The sequence below is a fragment of the Physeter macrocephalus genome, chromosome 11, assembly GCF_002837175.3.
Source record: "Physeter macrocephalus isolate SW-GA chromosome 11, ASM283717v5, whole genome shotgun sequence".
NCBI classification, from domain to species: domain Eukaryota; kingdom Metazoa; phylum Chordata; class Mammalia; order Artiodactyla; family Physeteridae; genus Physeter; species Physeter macrocephalus.
The window spans coordinates 52,379,155-52,398,063 of NC_041224.1; the positions used below are offsets into that span (position 1 = coordinate 52,379,155).

An 18,909-nucleotide genomic window follows, 5' to 3' on the forward strand; every position below is an offset into this window, starting at 1 on the left:
GCCTTCCACATTCAAAAGATAAGCTACATTTTGAAGACTGATCACTGCTATATTAACAAGGAAATGGACAGGACGGCCTAAACACGATCACAGAACATGCTACGGACAGAAGAACCTCGTCTGATCTCACAGCTTCTTTGGATAGGTAGAGCCCTTGTCTGTTTACTGGATTTACAACTTAACACCAGGGGTGGCCTCTGAGCACCCTGTGGCCCGCAGGGCTTCCTATCACTTGGCATTTCTGCAGTGGGATCCCCCATGTGTTGGACTACGTGCCAAGTCCTGGAGCTAAGGGCAGATGGGAGCCCCACTGTGGCTGCATTTGGGGAGCTCATGGTCTCCTGAAAGACATGAGAGATAGCCACCAAATGATTCATAATTTCTGCGTCAGCAACAGTCAACATGTAAACACACGTAAAATGGGTGTTCTAGCAGTGGGTGGAGACTCCTTTGCCCCAGGAGAGACAGAAATCACTTCCTGGAGAAGGTGCCGTGAAGTGGACCTAAAATATTTTGAATTTGCCAGACAAGACTAGACACGGAAGGATATTCATTATAATTTACACTCACGGGGCAAAAAAAAAAAAAAAAAAAAAAAGCCAATACATAGGAAATAATGACAAATAATACATGGCAAGATATTAGAAGACTCCCCTTCCCTTCAAGCTCTCTGTGCATCCTACTGGACATGTCACACGCTGGACAAGCGTGGTGGGCACTGAACCAAGCAAGACTGGCTCCTCTCCCTCCTCAGGAGTTTACTTTTGAGAAGAGTTTGGAAAAAGGAGAAAAAATTTCTGAATTAGAGTATCTAGAAAGGCCACCTGCTCAAACGTCAAAACTAGGATGAGAAAAGGCAATAGGCTCTTTGAGAGAAGGGGAAGGTGGAAAGAAACAAGATAAATAACATTTTAAATTTCACTTCAAAAAAATGTTTAATGCTTTCCCTGCAGGAGACATGTGCCCTTTGAAATGGCAAAATCTAAGGAGCTCTGGGAAAGCAATTATTAAAAAGCCAGCCAAGGAAGGGGTCACCCTAGGAAAAGCATAGTGCCATGGGTTCAAGCTCCAGAAAGGAGCCATCCTTTCTGGAAAGCTTGCCACCCAGGCTGCCTTACAGAGGAAAACTGTTTATATGATAAACTGGACTTCCTCAGCACCACACGCAGCATCAGTTCCTCAATCAGTTCCAAAATTACCTCAAACCTCACCACTCCTCCTTATTCTTGCGGCAAAGCAGAAAGCACTGGCCACAGCATGACTCACTGGATCTCAATGGAAGGTCCACCGTCTATTTGCAACCAGATAAAGATTCCTGGAGACTCCTCCCCTCCTCCACCCTCCCTGCTTTCCCAGCTTGAATATTCTTTCTGGGCACCCGCAAAAATTACTCTGCATAGAAGACTAAGGTCCTGGAGTAACTAGCCAGTAGGTGTGTGCGTTTGTTTCTTTTTAACCCCAATAAATATCTACCTACTTAAAAGAGGGCAAAAATATTATTTTCTCTTTAAAAATGTAAGCAGTTGAACAAAACAGAAGGGCTACTAATAAGCTGTTATTTAACATGTACAAAGGACAAGAAATGGAGGGGCTCTGTGTCATAATATATGTGTACTGATCCACAGAAATGCCTTCTCAAGGTAACCCAAGTCCATCTTGGTGCCCAATCCAACTGTCTTTTCTCTCTCTCTCACTGCAGTGTGATACATTACTGTCTGTCCCATCTCAAAGGTAGTGTCTTCTTCCTAACAGCAGTTACTCCCCAGCTCAACAGGGCTCCTCGTGGAGTTCACTGATTCTCATCGTCTCAAATATTCCTCCACACAAAAAAGTCCCCAGCTGGGTCTCCAGACTTCTATCTACAGGAGGGTAAGGAACCAGTAGGATACCTGACAGTTACTGTAATCAAGGCAATGAGCCATTTGATTTTTTTTTTTTTTTTTTTTTTTTTTTTACAGTCTAGGTCTTTTATTTTCTTTACACCCATCATGCCATGAATTCATAGGGAATGGGCTCCAACAGTTCAGGCTCCTTTCCATTGGTTCTCACGAAGTGTGCTTCTCTGGCTGGAGCAGGCTGGTGCTTCAGCTGAACCCATGTACCTTTCTCTTTGGCTTCCTTCTTTTTCTGATCATTTTCCTTCACCCGTTTCAGGAAGCTATCCCGGCTCTTAGAGTGCTTAATATGCTCGATACGCACATTAATTCTCTTGGCAAGAATCTTGCCCTTAACTTGTTTGTTTACAATGATGCCAACAGCATGGTGGGTAACATTGTAGACTCTCCCAGGTTTGCCATGGTAACATTTGTGGGGCATTCCTTTTTGAACAGTGCCCATTCCCTTGATATCTACAATATCACCCTTCTTGTAGATTCACATGTATGTGGCCAAAGGAACAACTCCATGTTTTCTAAAAGGCCTAAAGAACATGTAGCGGGTGTCCCTCCTCTTTCCCTTTGTGTTGGTCATTTTGACGAATTACTGGAAGATGGCGGTTCCGGCCGAGAGCCATTTGATTTGAGGCAATTGCTTTTTTGCTCTTCCCAACAACCCTATGAGAGAGGGGTTAACATTCCCATGCTACATGCAAGGAAACACACGCCCCAAGCAGTAAGTAGCAAAGGCAAGATGCGAACCAAAGTCTCTATGATTATGAACTCATTCAAACATCACGGGTTCTTCACACTTTCTCCCTAGTGACTTACTGGATATTTCCAAATGTTACGTTTAAATGGCAACAAAATACCATTTAACTGAATTCATCACTAAAAAGACAAACACTTGGAGGGTCCTCCGTATCCACGGGTTCTGCATCCGCGGATTCCCAACCGTAGATCGCAGATAAGAAGGGCCGACTGTACGATGCCATTTTATATAAGGGACTTGAGCATCCAGGGATTTTGGTATCCACAGCGGTCTTGGAACCAATCCCCTGTGGATACAAAGGGAAGACTATACAATCTTTGTTAATGGCCACCTTCTCTTAGCATCAAAGACTAAAACACTGGAGCTATTTTTCATCTGACATATTTCCTATAACCAATTTGGTCACAAATCTCTCTCTCTCCCCCACTTCCTCCCAGGCTATTATAGCTATATATGTGAACTCATTCAATCTTCACAATCATCCCCCATACTATGTATTATCTCTATGTTGTTGATTAAAAAAAAAAAAAAAAAAGTAAATCGCCCAAGGTCTTCTAATTGTAGCTTCTGTCTTTATTGACCCCCACCCTTACTATGCTTTTCTCCTCCCCCTTCTCCATCCCCCCTGCCCCGCCCCCCGAAATTCAGATGCGGTAAAGGGAAGGAGGGAAAATAGCTAGGGATGCTTGGAGCAACTTAGAGCCTTTCGGGGAAGGCTGACCTGTCCTTGTCAATCCATAGAACCCACCCATGGGTAGATGAAAGCTGAGACAGGGCTGGTCTGGGCAGTTCTAGCGGATGGTGAGAACCGGATCCGGGAAGCTGGAAACGAAACAAGGATGCATATGCTCTTATCCCAACCCAGGGAAGCTTCAAAGCTCCCCACAGTGAAAAAGAACAACTGTTTTCTGTTTTTCTATAGGGGACCACAGTATTTGATAGAAGTGTGACTTTCCCAGAAGCCTTCCTTGGAACACAGCCACTGATAGAGAGTAAGTGGGGAACACAGTGGGAAACGGTTATCACCTTACAACCCTAGACCAGGGTCCCCAACCCCCGGGGGGCAGCGGACCAGTACGGGGTCACACAGCAGGAGGTGAGCAGCAGGTGAGCGAGCGAAGCTTCATCTGCTGCTCCCCATGCTTGCATTACCGCCTGACCCACCCCCATCCCCCCTCCCCCTCCCCCCTCCCCCTCCCCCTGTGGAAAAACTGTCTTCCACGGAAACCGGTCTCTGGCACCAAAAAGGTTGGGGACCGCTGCCCTGGACAATGTCCTCGGAAGCAGAAGCTGAAAGTTGCCTTCAGACCACAAACTACTGTCCTAGAATTGTGTGGACAAGAATGGTGTTCCTGGGGCAAATAACTTGGACTTCTTTGCTTCTTCCTCCTGCCCCTGACTGGGAGGGTAGGGGCAGGATGGGCTGCCACGCCTGCTGGGAAGACACCCCGAGGGACGGGGACTTCCCTATCTGTGTGAGGAGGTACATTTTCCTCAGATGACAGAAGTCCAGTTTACCAGGCTAGCACCTCAGTGAGACTCCACTCCCTCCTCTTCTGTGGGCTTTTTGGATGGGGTAACTCCTTTTAGTTTCCCCACCAAAAAATGGTAACATTTTAAATAAGTAGGGGCACTCAGCGAGGTATTTCATTTCCCAACAGTTCTCGGTAAGTGAAGCAACGCCGTACAAAGGACGGAAAATGGCTGCTCATGTGCCAGCTAAGAAATGATAATAATAATCATAACAATGATAATGATGATAAAAAGTTACTCTGAGCCCGACAAGGATTACAAATTACGAAAGAGATACTTCTCGCTAGGTAAACATTGAGTGCAGACTTTCTCTGGTCCACAGTTACTTTCTAATGATGAAACAGTTGATTAAAAAGCATGGATTCACGTGCAAGTTCTAAAACGTGGGGTATGCCCACATCCACTTAATGGCCCGGTGTCCTCCTCACATTTAAGAGGTGGCACCAAGACACAGGAGTACCTCACGTTGAGGAAGACCCGGTCACTGGTTTTAAAAGGAGAAGTGTCATGAACTGGTGTGTGTTTAGCAGAGTGGGGACTAGGGTGAGCGAAGGTGAGTCAGCGCACAAAAGTAGGCACTGTCGGGGCTTCCCTGGTGGCGCAGTGGTTGAGAGTCCGCCTGCCAATGCAGGGGACACGGGTTCGTGCCCCGGTCCGGGAGGATCCCACATGCCGCGGAGCGGCTAGGCCTGGTTAGGCCCGTGAGCCATGGCCACTGAGCCTGCGCGTCCGGAGCCTGTGCTCCACAACGGGAGACCACAGCCAAGGCTCTGCACACACTCTCACTAGTGTCTCTGAGCATTTTCCTTCCTTGGTTCATCCCGGAGAGAGGAGACGACCATATACTGGGTAACTACACTTCTTCAGACGCCCTTCAGACACCCAGGAAAGGGAGGCCATCATATGTGCTGTGTAAACACAACAGGCTCAGTGTTGGGCAGGGCCTGGGGAAGGGGTGGCCGTAAACGCCCTTACCCTCTTGTAGAAAGAACACACAGCACAGTATCTTTAGAGAGTCATGTGGAAATAGGGATCAAAACTTCAGTCACGGGACTTCCCTGGTGGTCCAGTGGTTAAGACTCTGAGCTCCCAATGCAGGGGGCCCAGGTTCGATTCCTGCTCAGGGAACTAGATCCCGCGTGCCGCAACTAAGGCTCTGCACAACCAAATAAATAAATAAATATTAAAAAAAAATTTCAGTCACACAGACCAATATATAAACTGTTAACTAAATAAAAATAAAATGCATACCCTCTTTGATCCAGCCATTTTATTTTTAGGAATTTACCTCAAGATCTACCAAGGATGCCAAGACATATGTACAAGGTTGCTCACTGTAACAAAGTCTGTAATGAGGAAAACTAGACATATGGATTAGAGACCGTTTAGAACATGGCACTCCCCTGCAGGCGTTCCACACGGTCATTGAAAGGAATCTGCCTGTGCTGACTTGGAAGATCTTCAAGATCCCCAGTTTCATGAAAATAGCAGTCAGTACGTAGATTTAGTATTCAAGGACTGCACTTGCCTAAACTTTTAAAAAGATATGTGTTGGGACTTCCCTGGCGGTCCAGTGGTTAAGACTTCGCCTTCCAATGCAGGGGGTGCGGGTTCGATCCCTGGTCAGGGTGCTAAGATCCCACATGCCTCGCGGCCAAAATACCAAAACAGAAAACAGAAGCAATATTGTAACAAATTCAATAAAAGACTTAAAAAAAAAAATGGACATCAAAAAAAATCTTTAGGTATTCCCTGGTGGCACAGTGGTTGAGAATCCGCCTGCCAATGCAGGGGACACAGGTTTGAGCCCTGGTCCGGGAAGATCCCACATGCTGCGGAGCAACTAAGCCTGCGCGCCACAACTACTGAGCCTGCGCTCTAGAGCCCGCGAGCCACAACTAGTGAAGCCCACCCACCTAGAGCCCATGCTCCGCAACAAGAGAAGCCACTGCAGTGAGAAGCCCAAGCACAACAGAGTAGCCCCCGCTCGCCACAACTAGAGAAAGCCATGTGCAGCAACGAGGACCCAAAGCAGCCAAAAATAAATAAATAAATTTTATTTTTAAAAAAATCTTTAGGGCTTCCCTGGTGGCGCAGTGGTTGCGCGTCCGCCTGCCGATGCAGGGGAACCGGGTTCGCGCCCCGGTCTGGGAGGATCCCACATGCCGCGGAGCGGCTGGGCCCGTGAGCCATGGCCGCTGAGCCTGCGCGTCCAGAGCCTGTGCTCCGCGACGGGAGAGGCCACAACAGAGGGAGGCCCGCATACCACAAAAAAAAAAAAAAAAAAAAAAAAAAAAAAAAAAAAATACCGCATACCACCAAAAAAAAAAAAAAAAAAAAAAAAAAAAAAAAAAAATCTTTAAAAAAATTTAAAAATTAAAAAACATAAAAGACGTGCTATAATTGTTTTCTTGAAAGATACACAAGGTTCCATTGGGGAGAAGGCCTGGGGTTTGGCGAGAAAGGTGACTTTTACTCTCCATTTTAAACTTTGCTGCACAGTTTACTTTTTTATTGCTGTTTTAAACCATATGAATGTGTCAGTAAAATTTAAAAATAAATAGAAATGTTGAATATGATGCCAATACTATCAAGCATTTTCTGGGGGTGATGATTTCCAGAAAACCTGGGACTAAAATGTCCTCAATGTTAAAAGCGTATCACCGCAAAAGGCAGAATAACCATATTCTTATTGTCAACAATGGACAATGGGTAACGCTCTGGCCTGACGAGCTGAGCTCGTTTTTTAATGGGATTTTCTGCCCCAGTGAGTCATAACAGGAAAGGCTTGGAACTATGTTAGACGTTCATCTTTTAATCGACAGTCTGGGTATTCTACCTTTCGCAGTTCTGCTGTTTGACTAGAATGGAACACTTCCACTGCAAATGATGGAAAAAAAAAAAAATCAACCATAAATATTTGTTTGTCTATATGCCAGGCATAGTAAGCCAGCATTGGGCTTGCAATGTGTTTCAACTTTATAGAACTTAGACGCCCCTGCTATTTTGGTGGTGTGAAGATGGATGTCTGAAGCAAGCATTTGTGGGTGCTGAACTGCAGTGAACAGAGTGCAAGGAAGGGGTGTTTCTGGAAGAGGTGGGGGGGTAGGAGTGGGAGCAGGCAGTCAGGAGCCCACAAACACCCCTATTCCCCTCAACCTTTAAGGTAAATGGAACTGACTTTTACTGAAACCATAAATATACACCGAAGCTTTATATCTCATTGAATTCTCACAACACCTGCAAGACATGTATATTACAATCGCACTGTCACTATTTTACAAATGGGTAAAGTGAGGCCTGGGATTATAATGTACGAAGTTGCCTCTGCTTGGAGGGGCTGGGGATGGGAAAGTACATGGGGGGCTGGCACACAAAGTAGGAGCGCAGGAGGCTCAGTGAATGTAGAGGATGTGTTCATTGGTCTCACTCATGTAGGTACATGTGACCTGATCAAAAGTTGAATATTTGTGTAGCATTTCCACATACATGGCCTCAGTTAATCCCTGTGACAAAGGGCCAGGGCTGAGACTTGTCATCAGGACTTCTGACTTCCTTTTCTTTGCTCTTTCTGCTACACCACAGCTCACTTCCGATACCATTATCAAGGCCAAGTGTAGACGCTGGCTCCAGGGTCACTAGATCCAGTGGTTTCTAAGCCAGGATTGGATAGAGTCACCCTTCTTGGAAGTGACTAGAGCAAACCTAATTTATCATCCAAACTGAGACACTCTGCGTGCAGAAGGGGATGTTGTTAATAATAAAGCTGGAACAAGAGGCATCAACTGGGACTGTCTCAGGCCGCATGGCTGTATCTGTGACCAGCTTGATCCCAGAAAAGTCATGGGCAGCTCTCAAAGACCAGCCCTCCCAGCAAGATCCTCAGGGTCTTCCACAAATCACTCAGCTTCTCTGAGGCTCTCGGGGCCTCTCAGCGGCCTGCTCAGGAGAAGGAGGTTCCTGACATTACATTGCCCCCAGGGGACAATCATACCAACCCCCAAACCCTCTAGGGGTAGAGGTGGTTTTGCATGATGACATGATCTGGGGGCAAAGTGTGGATGGTACACACCAGGCTGGCAACGCTGGCTGGACTGATTGAGTGGGGGAAGGAAAAAAGGTTTGGGGGGGAAAAAATAAACAAGAGATGGTAAGGAGCCCAAATTTGGTTTTAATTGCACATGTGATATTATTTATATAAAATGATATCTCTATGTGGCAATACAGTGGTTAAAATGATGCAGTTACTTATCTAAGTGTACTTTCTGTATGGTTTTATTTCTCTGCTGAGTAAATATTTATAAAATGTGCACACACATATACAGTTCTTTTCAGTGAAAAAGAAATTAGATCAAATACTTTGTACAGTGAAATATATGTATAAATGACACTTTTCCCATATTCTCTCGTTATTCCATGTCAGCTTTGTTCACCCCAGCTTGCAGCTGTAGTAAACTCTTCTTTAAATAACAATGGGCCCCTAGCAGGAAAAGAAACTCCCTTTCTTTCACTCACTCTGACTGAAATGTTGCTCCCAAAAGGATGGTTTTTTTAATATCAATGAACAGTTCAAAGCTAAGATGTTATAAATGAACAGTTAACATATTCCATCAATTCTAAGATGCATTTTTTTCATACTTCTAACAATGTGAAACTAGGACATGTCTTATAACCAATGCTGTGTCACAGCTTAACTCATAACCAGTAGCATCTTAGGCTTGATAAATTGTGACATGAAACACTTCCAAAGAGCCAGGCCCCCCTCTGTGCACTTTACAAATGTGAAGTCACTGGTTTAATATCAAAGATATTATAAAGCTTTCGGTTATTCTGGAAGCATTGTACCATGTATTAATGTCACTTCAGGAACTGTGCAGTGGTTTTACTGGTGAGGTTGATGATTGCCCAGTTCTGGAGGCTTTGCTGTGATAATTTTTGTAGCTGTTGCCTCCACCCCGTCCCAAACAGGATGAGGGTGAGTGTCCTGGCTGACAAGCAGCTCCCATCAAGCTGCCCACACCATGCCACAAGTCTGCAAAGCAAGGTAATCCCCTCTTCGATTTGTAAAGGCATGTTCCATTTGGACCTCTTTCAATCTAAAAATTCCTTCAGTATTAAGACCATTGAAGCAGGAGACCCCGTTCCCTCACTGCTGCCCCACAGGCGATATGTCCTCCCCAGCGGATTACACTGAGCTCTGGCCTTCCTTTGCATACACTATACTCCAACGTTTCCTAAACCTCATTTTCTACAACTTTTACAACTCTTCTATATCCAAGTTGCACCAGCCCTATGCATCACATTTTTATATAAACTGTCCTTTTTAATTTGGCTAAATCCTAAACAACCATCTCCATAAAATCACCAGTTTTATTTCTTCAGTGTGTTAAATAATGAAGAAAGGGCTTCCCTGGTGGCACAGTGGTTAAGAATCCGCCTGCCAATGCAGGAGACATGGGTTCGAGCCCTGGTCTGGGAAGATCCCACATGCCACGGAGCAACTGGGCCCATGCTCCACAACTACTGAGCCTGCGCTCTAGAGCCCGCGAGCCACAATTACTGAGCCCGTGTGCCACAACTACTGAGACCACATGCCACAACTACTGAAGCCCATATGTCTAGAGCCTGTGCTCTGCAACAAGAGAAGCCACCGCAGTGAGAGGTCCGCGCACCGCAACCAAGAGTAGCTCCCCCTCACCGCAACTAGAGAAAGCCCAAGCGCAGCAACAAAGACCCAAAGCAGCCAAAAATAAAATAAATAAATTTATTAAATAATAATAATAATAATAATGAAGATAAACGATTTAAAATACACAACATGGGGTCAGACACACTGACCTTACCGTGCACCTTGGTGCCATATCCCACACGTGGGGACCCGCTGCCCCTCTCTACTGGGCCCATTCCCACCAATTTCAAGTCTAGCCATAGAGAATTTAAATGACTTCTATTTCCTAGACGTATCTTTCTCTGCCGTGGAAAAATCTCACCCGGCAAGACTAGATTCCCCTTTCGGGAGCAGATGAGAGGCTAGGTTTCGTTTTCACAAGTAAAAACTGCTCAGAATTCATGTCCCAAATCCCCTGCACTTTCCATCAGGGGTCCCCAGGCCCCCCTCTAGTCCTCTCTCCTCAGAAAACAGCCACACATGGGACATTTTATCGGTCCCCTGGGTGAGGGCTTGTCCTGAAGCTGATGAGGAAATTCTCTCTTGGGCACCTGCAATTTATTCTTTCTCTCTAGGGAAGCACTTTCTGCAAGTATTATCAGCCCTGTTCTATCCTTCTTCATCTCAGTCTTTAGGAAATCTAGGGTGGCTCTCTCCCCGGGGGAGAATATTCTTCTTGTACAACAGCTAATTCTCATTACATACCAGCACTGTTTGCAACATTATATACATGATAATTTATTTAATCCTCACAACCTTACCAGGCAGGAAAAATGAAGCACAGAGAAGTTAACTAACTTGCCCAACCCCAGAAGCTGGGCTTCAAATTGAGGCCAATTGGCTCTCAAATCTTTGCACTTAACCATTATACCTACTGCGTCTTGTAATAAGTAAGTGGATGTTGCAAACAGCAATAATGCTAGAGATAATAGTAATTGCTTTCTTGCATGTTTAGTGATTGCCAACGTATCAACTTTTTTTATCCACACAACAGCATGAAGCAGATACTTTTATTATTGGTACATAGGGTACCGTGTGCAAAGCCCAGCATCTAGGAGCCCACAGAGCAAGCAGTCTGGCCCTACATGGCCTTGGGAGAGCGTCTTCTCCCTGCCGAGTCCCCAGCCTGCAGGGCAGTGCCTGGCACACGGTCGTGGCTCAATCAGTACTAGTTGGGCCAATGAATTCCCAAGGGCTTTGGCTCATCTCAGAACCAGGTGTATGTCACTGTGGCAGCTGTCAGTGGGGTAAATGGGGGTCCTGGGCCCAGAGTCTGCCCAAGGAAGAAAGAAGTTTCTAAAGCTTTCCTAATGCCCTCAGCCCAGAAGATCAAAGGGAAGAGATGTTGCCCTTAAAGCCAATTCTCCTTCTCTTAACTGTCCACTGTCAGCCAGGTAAGGAAAACAGGCTAATTTTGACCACAGGGTGAGGACATTTCAAGCTACAAAATAAAATGAATCAAATGGTTGAAATCCCATTATCTGACAAATGCTCATTTTACTTCTGCCTCTATTTATATTTTAATCAAACAAATGACGAAGAGTCACACTGATGTCAGTCTCTGTCTTTTCAGTTGCAGCTCTGCTAGTTTGACAACATGTCAAGCATTTATCAGTCTCTTCAGGGACCTCCCTGTCGTCACTCCTGTTTTCAAGTACAGAGGTTGGGGAATACCATTCTTCTTGCTAATCCAGCAGTTTATTACAATCAACAGACTTGGGTTCAAGTATAAGCTCTGTGACCTTGGCAAGGTCAGTTTCATGGAATTTAATTCTTCACAATTCAGGTAGTTTATTAAATTTATATGTAAATGTGATTTAGTTTTTGCACCTCTGACAGGACTTTCATTAATAGATTCATAAACCAAGAAAACAAAATCCTATCAGACTATGTGTCATAATTTTTGGTTTGAAAATTACAGTCCCTGAAGCCATGGTAGCTGTTCAGTAAATTTCTTTAACTGAATTAAGAAGCCAAAGTAATGATGCAGACCAGCTGGAAACACCGGCACTGAGGGTTCTTATTCATATTATTAACTGAAATGGAAATAGAAACACGGAGATAATAGAGCAGTTCCTTGTCACTTAAAATGAACTATTCCTCTGTACTATGGAAGAAATTCTAATTTAAACACTGTTCTGCGGAAAAAGAAAAATATGTAAAGACTTAGCAGACTGCAGCAGAATTGATATCAACCTAATTAAAAACAGTCTTCCAGGACTCACTATCATTCACAGCATCTTTCTGCACTGATTACAAAACATGTATTATTTATTAATTTAATAAATACATAATATATAATATTATGTATTTATTAATAATAATATTTAATAAATTAAAATTATTGGGCCTCCCTGGTGGCGCAGTGGTTGGGCGTCCGCCTGCCGATGCAGGGGAACCGGGTTCGCGCCCCGGTCTGGGAGGATCCCACATGCCGCGGAGCGGCTGGGCCAGTGAGCGTACCACAAAAAAAAAAAAAAAAAAAAAAAAAAAAAAAAAAATTAAAATTATTTATTGTTTAACGCAAAATGTTGGAGATATGACAACACAAGAGAATCAATTCATTTGATTTTTTTTTAACTGTAATTGACTTTTTCTGAAAAATGAACTGTTCGGGCATATCTGAAGGAGAAAACTCAGGATGTGTGCTTCAGAATGTGATAGGTGGGGAGAAGGGAGTGTGATCAGGGTTCTGACCAGGGGTGTCTTGGGGGAACGGGCAGCCTTTGTCGTGGATTAGCCATGGGGGATACTAAGTCCAGGATAGAAGCCGAGTGCAGGGGCGAGGGGCGTCTCCCAAGCACCACAGTCACTAGCCAACAACGAACAAATTCAGAACTGAGAAATGCCTTCAGCACCTTCTCCTGGTTTTGGCGTGGGCACAGCTAGACCCTTTGGTTGCTTGATCTGGCCTGATCTGCGGCACAGAGATGCCACGTTCCTCTAGGGGCAAAATGGAGCCATAAGGCGTTTGTCTAGGAGCTTTTAGGGTACAAACCAGACATGTTCAACAAATCCAGAGAGATCTGGGGACACAGAGAGGCTGGCTGTCAGGGAGGCAGAGAGGAGGGTTCTGTGGGCACATCTCAGGGGGAGAAGCCACCAGAGCACCCCTAAATGGCACTGCGGGTGGGTGTCCCCAAGAGTCCTGCAGGCTCAGGACAGCTCCAGGTGCGAAGATAAACACTGGGTCCAACCTCTCACCCCTTCTATCACCTGGTGGAGGACACAGGACCCACCTAGCCATTTCTTCTCATGATCCAAACCTTCACACTTCAGCAAGTATGTCTCCTGTTATCAGCTTCTCTCTCAGAAACCACAGCTGAACTGCGGCAGGCCAGCACCGGGCCGCGCGGGTGTGGATAGGCATGGGCGCCTGAGCAGCAAGGAGCAGAGACACGAATATCTCGTATTTATGTTTCGGGTGCCCAGAGGATTTCCAAGGGGCTCTGACCACGTACCTGCTGTGCACCCACCCTCCTCAGTTCAAAAAGCAAGTTCTGTGGATGAATTTGCAAAAGAACAAAAACAAAAAACAAACAAACAAAACAATTTGGGAGATCAGCACAGCTTCACTGGGAACTTATCCAGGACCCTAGCTATTGCGCTCTACCTGTTTGCGGGGAGGCCACCAACAGGTAGACTTTGCCTTCCGCTGACCAGCGTGAATCCTTACTAACGTTCAACTGCAAGCAAACACAGATTTTTTTTTTTTTTCTTTGCGGTACGCGGGCCTCTCACTGTTGTGGCCTCTCCCGTTGTGGAGCACAGGCCCCGGACGCGTAGGCTCAGCGGCCATGGCTCACGGGCCCAGCCGCTCCGCGGCATGTGGGATCTTCCCGGACCGGGGCACGAACCCGTGTCCCCTGCATCGGCAGGCGGACTCTCAACCACTGCGCCACCAGGGAAGCCCCAAACACAGCACAGATTTAAAAAAAAAAAAAAAAAAACAAATTGGAAAGGAAGGTAAAGAGAGGTTAGGCAGAGAGAGAGAAACAGAGTAGTTTCTTCTCTCTGAGGGGAAGGGGCTCTAAATGGATAGAGGTTTTAGTACTCCTACAATTGGAAAGACTTCTAAGGAAGCTAAATGTTTCAAGGACATTCCATAAAAATGGCATTGCAAGGATTCCAATCTTTAAGCCTCAGTTTCTTTTTCTGTAAAATGGAGATAATAACAGTATCTACCATTCAGGGCTTTTGAGGGCATTAAATAAGGTCATGCATGGAGAGGTTTTATTATACTGTCTGGCCTACCCTAAGTGCTAAGTAAAGTTATTAATAATAATAAGTGACCTGGGAATGCTGGTAGCCAGAACCAGTGCTCTGACTGCATATCTGATGTTTCAAGAAAGAATACTGTCATCTCAAATCTGGCTGATAAGAAGATATTGGCAGAGGCAAGGTTCAGTAAAGAAATATGGAACTCTTACAGTTTCACGATGCTCAAGTGATGCATAATTACATAATATGTGAGACATTAGAATCCCAGGAGTCCCTAGGAATAGGGATCTACTATGGCAGAGTAGAAGAAAGACAGTCATTGCCAGAGAAGACACATTGTGAACTTAACCAACTAAAAAGGAAGCCTGTCATGAACTACAGTAAGGACCACCTGAGTCACGGACTGATGCCTTACAGGCAAAAAAGGGAAGGGATTGAAACAACCTACAAAGGAAGAGGGGTAAGGAAGGGGCATAATACTTCTACATTTACCTTCTGAATCTGAACATGTTATAGCTGGAAGGGGCCTTGCCTATTCATCAACCAGTCCAAAGCTCTTTCTGTACAGATGAGGAGTCTGAGGCCCAGAGAAGTTGTACGTGGCCATGGTGCAAGCTACTTGGCAGGAGAACCAAGACTAGAACTCGAGTCTTCCAGCTCCCAGTCCAGCCCTGGGTGGCTCTCTACCGCCAGCCCCTCCCCAGCAAGCCTGTATGTAGCAAAGGTTTTGATCACCCACAAAAGTTCTGGGAAAAACAATCCAATGAGTCTAGGCATTTAAATATTTTAAATTACTCAAATAAACATGATCATTTGTGAACCACGACCTTCTGGCAATCAGACTGCATAAGGGCACTGGTGTCCATCCAAAGAGTAAATATTTGAAGAGCTCAATTTCTTCCTAGGTTTTAATACTAAGATAAATGTAAATAGAAGTTTTAATATCTGCTTTCTAGTGGGTTATCTTGTATGCAAAGGTGCATAGACTCGGCACTTTGGGGACCACTTTCCTAATACCCCTTGCCTTCTACCCAAGATACAGGTCTCTGTTTAAGGAGGAAAAAGAAGTCAAAGCATTGGCTTAAAAATCGGAAACAAGTAGGTAAAGGAGAAAGGCAATCTCCAGAAAATGCGGGGAAATGCCCACAGAAATTGGAAAGCTGTAATCTAACTAGAGATCTCTGTGGAAATCTATGTGCTCCTTCCAGTAGTAACTTTCGTCTGCCGGAATCACTAAAATTGAAAACAAAACACAAGTTAACCATATCTGATGTGATTATAAGGCCAGGGTGGGTCACACCAGCTTAAAGTTCACAACTCCATAGAAAATCCAAGAAAGTTTCTGTGATTGTTACCCGTTGCTCATTGTATTCTGTGAAATATAGTACAGCATCACAAAGGCAACCCATGTCATCTAGAGGTGTGGCCCACAGTGGTCGGGGAGCAAGGAATAAGCACTGCTTTTCTTGACACCTACTATGTGCCAAACACTCTGTTAGGTGCTTTGTTTCATTTGTTTTCAAAGGAATTGTAGAATTGGGGAGGTACCATGATCCCCGTGTAACAGATGAAAAACTTGGCCAAAGAGAGTCACAGAGTCCAGATCTGTACTGGTGGGTTTGGAAACCCACAGCAGCTTCCGTGGAGGCCATGGAAGACAAACAAAATGGATTCCCCACTCTGTGAAAGTGTATCAAGGGAGCCGTTCTCTGATAGCAAGGTTTCAAATGCAGTGCCTGGAACTGCCTTTTACGTCCCACGTGGCAAGATGGATGAAGTATTACCTCGGCTCGGGAACAGAGATTGCTGCTCTCAACAGGGGCGTTTTAGGCACAGGTAGGATGGACTCCTGAAAAGATAATGGGTGTCGTGAGAGGCCTCAGTGAAGTGGAGAGGCCAAAGGGTTGGAGCCACCCTGCGACACTGGGCCTCTGCCTTCAAAGGACTCCTCAACGGCCAATTTCAAGGCCAGAGCCCCACACCCTGGTCTTCAGTAAGGGCAGGCTTCTCATTCAAAATTCTTTTGGGACAAGATAGATGATGGTTTTCCTTTGTGGCAAAGGTGCCTCTCAACACAATAAAGACACTCAGGTTAAAAATAACCTCACAGAAATTCTCGCTCAGCCAAAATGGTCCCAGCTAGGGATCCGCTGGAGGAACTTGTTACAGAGCTTCCAAAGCCAAACCACAGCCGCTCCCAGCCCTGCAAAGTCAAGGGCGGGTAACAAACTCTGGTCTTCCTTGTACTAGGGATGGGAATGAGAGTCAAGTGGGCTGGAATTGACACACAAATGATCCCAAAGCAGTAATAACAGAAATCACTTTATGCAAGAACTGAGACAAACCGAGGCTGCTCTCAGTGTTAGGTAGAGAAGAGTGTGCCTACCCAGTTATATAGAAAAGTGTGCTCACTTCGGGGCAGGACAGTGACTAGAAAATCAATGTCAACATCATCGCCTCACAAAGAGGGTTGTGCTCAAAAACTGCCAGCAAGACCACAAGTGCATTTGCAAAAACATTTGCATGGCTTCTGGTTGCAGAAATGCTGAAAGGATTTGTGCTACACTCTGCTCCCAAGAGCACAGAAGTTCCTTTCTACCCGAACCCTGAGACCCAAAACACGAGGAAACGTAGCGCCAGCAGTTCTAATGTTCTCCCTGGCTGTGACCCCTTCTCTTCCTGGGAGTTGGGCCAAAAGCACAGTATTACTTACTGATCAAATAACCAACACCCAAAGATACCTGGGAGTGACCACACGTCAATTAAGGTTCACTGGAATCAAAAGCAAAATGGAATCACCATTTGCTTGATGGAGGTTGGCTGGGTTTAAGATACAGAAGTATCTTAGCTTTGCACTTAGAAGAAAAGCTCATTTCAATTTCTTTTTTTTTTAAATTGGGTGCAGCAAGAAGAGTACAAAGGTTAGAAAAGAGACAAAGAGCTTGAGATCCTGAGAAAGATAAAAGGCAGATGATTTAAATTAAACATATGGGAAACATTAAAGAAGGGAAGGGCATGAAACAACCCTAGAGATATAAACATACAACAAATAAAAGTTGTTTGATCATGGGGCAAGCCGTGTGAATAAATAAAATACCGTAAATACACTAAAGGGAAAAAAAATTAAAGAAGAAAAAAGTTTCCTTCCAACTAACTTCCATTCTAAGGAAACCACAGTTCTTCGGCTTGGTACAACTACTGCTCACATGCTTAATAGCTAAATTCAGCTTTGAAAAACCTCTGTAACATTCTCTAGTTTTTTTTAAAAAAATGTTAAGTGAACCAGTCATTTACTACCAGTGGATAAATTCTGTTTAGTGGGTGGGTTTGTTTTGAGTAGCTGTGAATAAGGGCAAGGGTGATTTTATTTTATTTTTCCTGTCATTTAAAATTTTCTCCCTTAAAAAAAATCTGTGGCTGTTTTACAGGAGTCCAAGGCAAACCGATGGAAGAGTGGTTTGAATATTTTTTAAACAAACCCAGTTTGTGTTTCCCTTGTCTCTAAATCAAAAGCCTATACCACCTTTTCTCAAAGGTATTTCTGTAGCACTTTCTGGTTGAGTTTGTACACCCCTATAGAATTGTTACTATTATTTAAACTTCCATGAAATGCACTTCCACTGGCAGGCATGTGCGTCGTGAAATTAAACGCGTGTTAACGGGAGAAACAAAACTTAAGTCGGGCACAAAGATGGACAACGATGTGCAGTGCTACAGATGGCAGCGGGAACCTGAAACAATGTGCAGTTCCTTTCTATTCTGTTTTGCCCCATTGTGTTCTGAATAGACCAAATCACTGCCCAGCTTCGGGGCCCCACCACTGAAAGGCCCCATTGTAAGTGATACGCTTTCCAGAGCAGAGTGAATGTTGCTGTAGTAACCTTCACCACGAATTTCCTGACCAGGGTGATGAAAATCTCAACTGAGTTGTGACAGGACTACAGTTACAGACAAGATGGCACGTGAACAGGGGCCTCCCCATTTAGGGGGTCTTTTTAAAAATCTGAACATAACCCACTACCTGCTGCCTAAATCATCCACATAGCCAAAGAAGGGACTGAATTTCTAGAAGCCAGAGCTTGAGTTGTGAACCTGTACAGTATCTTCCCTTAGACTGGGGGGTGTGGTGGGAAAATGGGAGTTTGCAGACCAAGGGGAGTTTGGGGTCCCACAGTTCATGACCTGTTTCAGCCACCATGTTTGCTGAGTTGAGAACACACTTTTCTAGAGCTGAGCAGGGGCTGCACGGGTACCCATGGTCCAAACAGCACAAGCAAAGAATAAACCCGCACTTCGTTGGGAGAAAACAGTTCAGGATTCGGCATATAAAGAGTGCCCCTTTTGTGTGACAAAAAGGCAGTCACCCCAATTCCCCAGGTGGAACACTAAACCAGAATGAAAATCCCTGTCCAGTGAGCTCTACTGAGGGCTCACTATGTACCAAGCAACATTCTAAGGTCTTTACATGTATTACATCATTTAATTGTGTCAGCAAACCTATAAGGCCAGCATTAGTATTAACCCCCATTTTAAGGACGAGGAAGCCCTGGCAGAAAGAAGTTACATCCTATGCCCCAGATCAACACCAGTGAACAAATATTCTGCTTCCAGAATCTACACTCGTAATCCCTTCTTTATTGAGCTTTTTCCACATAGGCATCGGGCATTTGGATCTGGAGTTCTGGAGCTTAGGAGCAAGAAATGGGCCAGGAGTCCACCATTGGCTACTACAAGTTCTCATCACAGGCCTGAGTAGGACTGTGCAGAACAGGGAGCCAACAGGAGATAAGAAAACGGAGGATGGGAAGCATTTCATCTGTCTGTTCATTCATTCATTCATT

The 18,909-nt window shown here is 44.9% G+C and overlaps 2 protein-coding genes across 4 annotated transcripts in view; both read right to left on the minus strand.

The window, feature by feature from the left end:
• MYO1E (myosin IE) overlaps positions 1–18,909 on the minus strand; it is a 206,416-nt gene that overhangs the window by 118,240 nt on the left and 69,267 nt on the right. The window lies entirely within an intron of this gene.
• On the minus strand, positions 1,935–2,525 carry LOC102996940 (60S ribosomal protein L21-like). Its single transcript, XM_055088005.1, is given in 1 exon segment — positions 1,935–2,525. A coding segment is annotated over 1 exon segment (483 nt). The 5' UTR covers positions 2,470–2,525; the 3' UTR covers positions 1,935–1,986.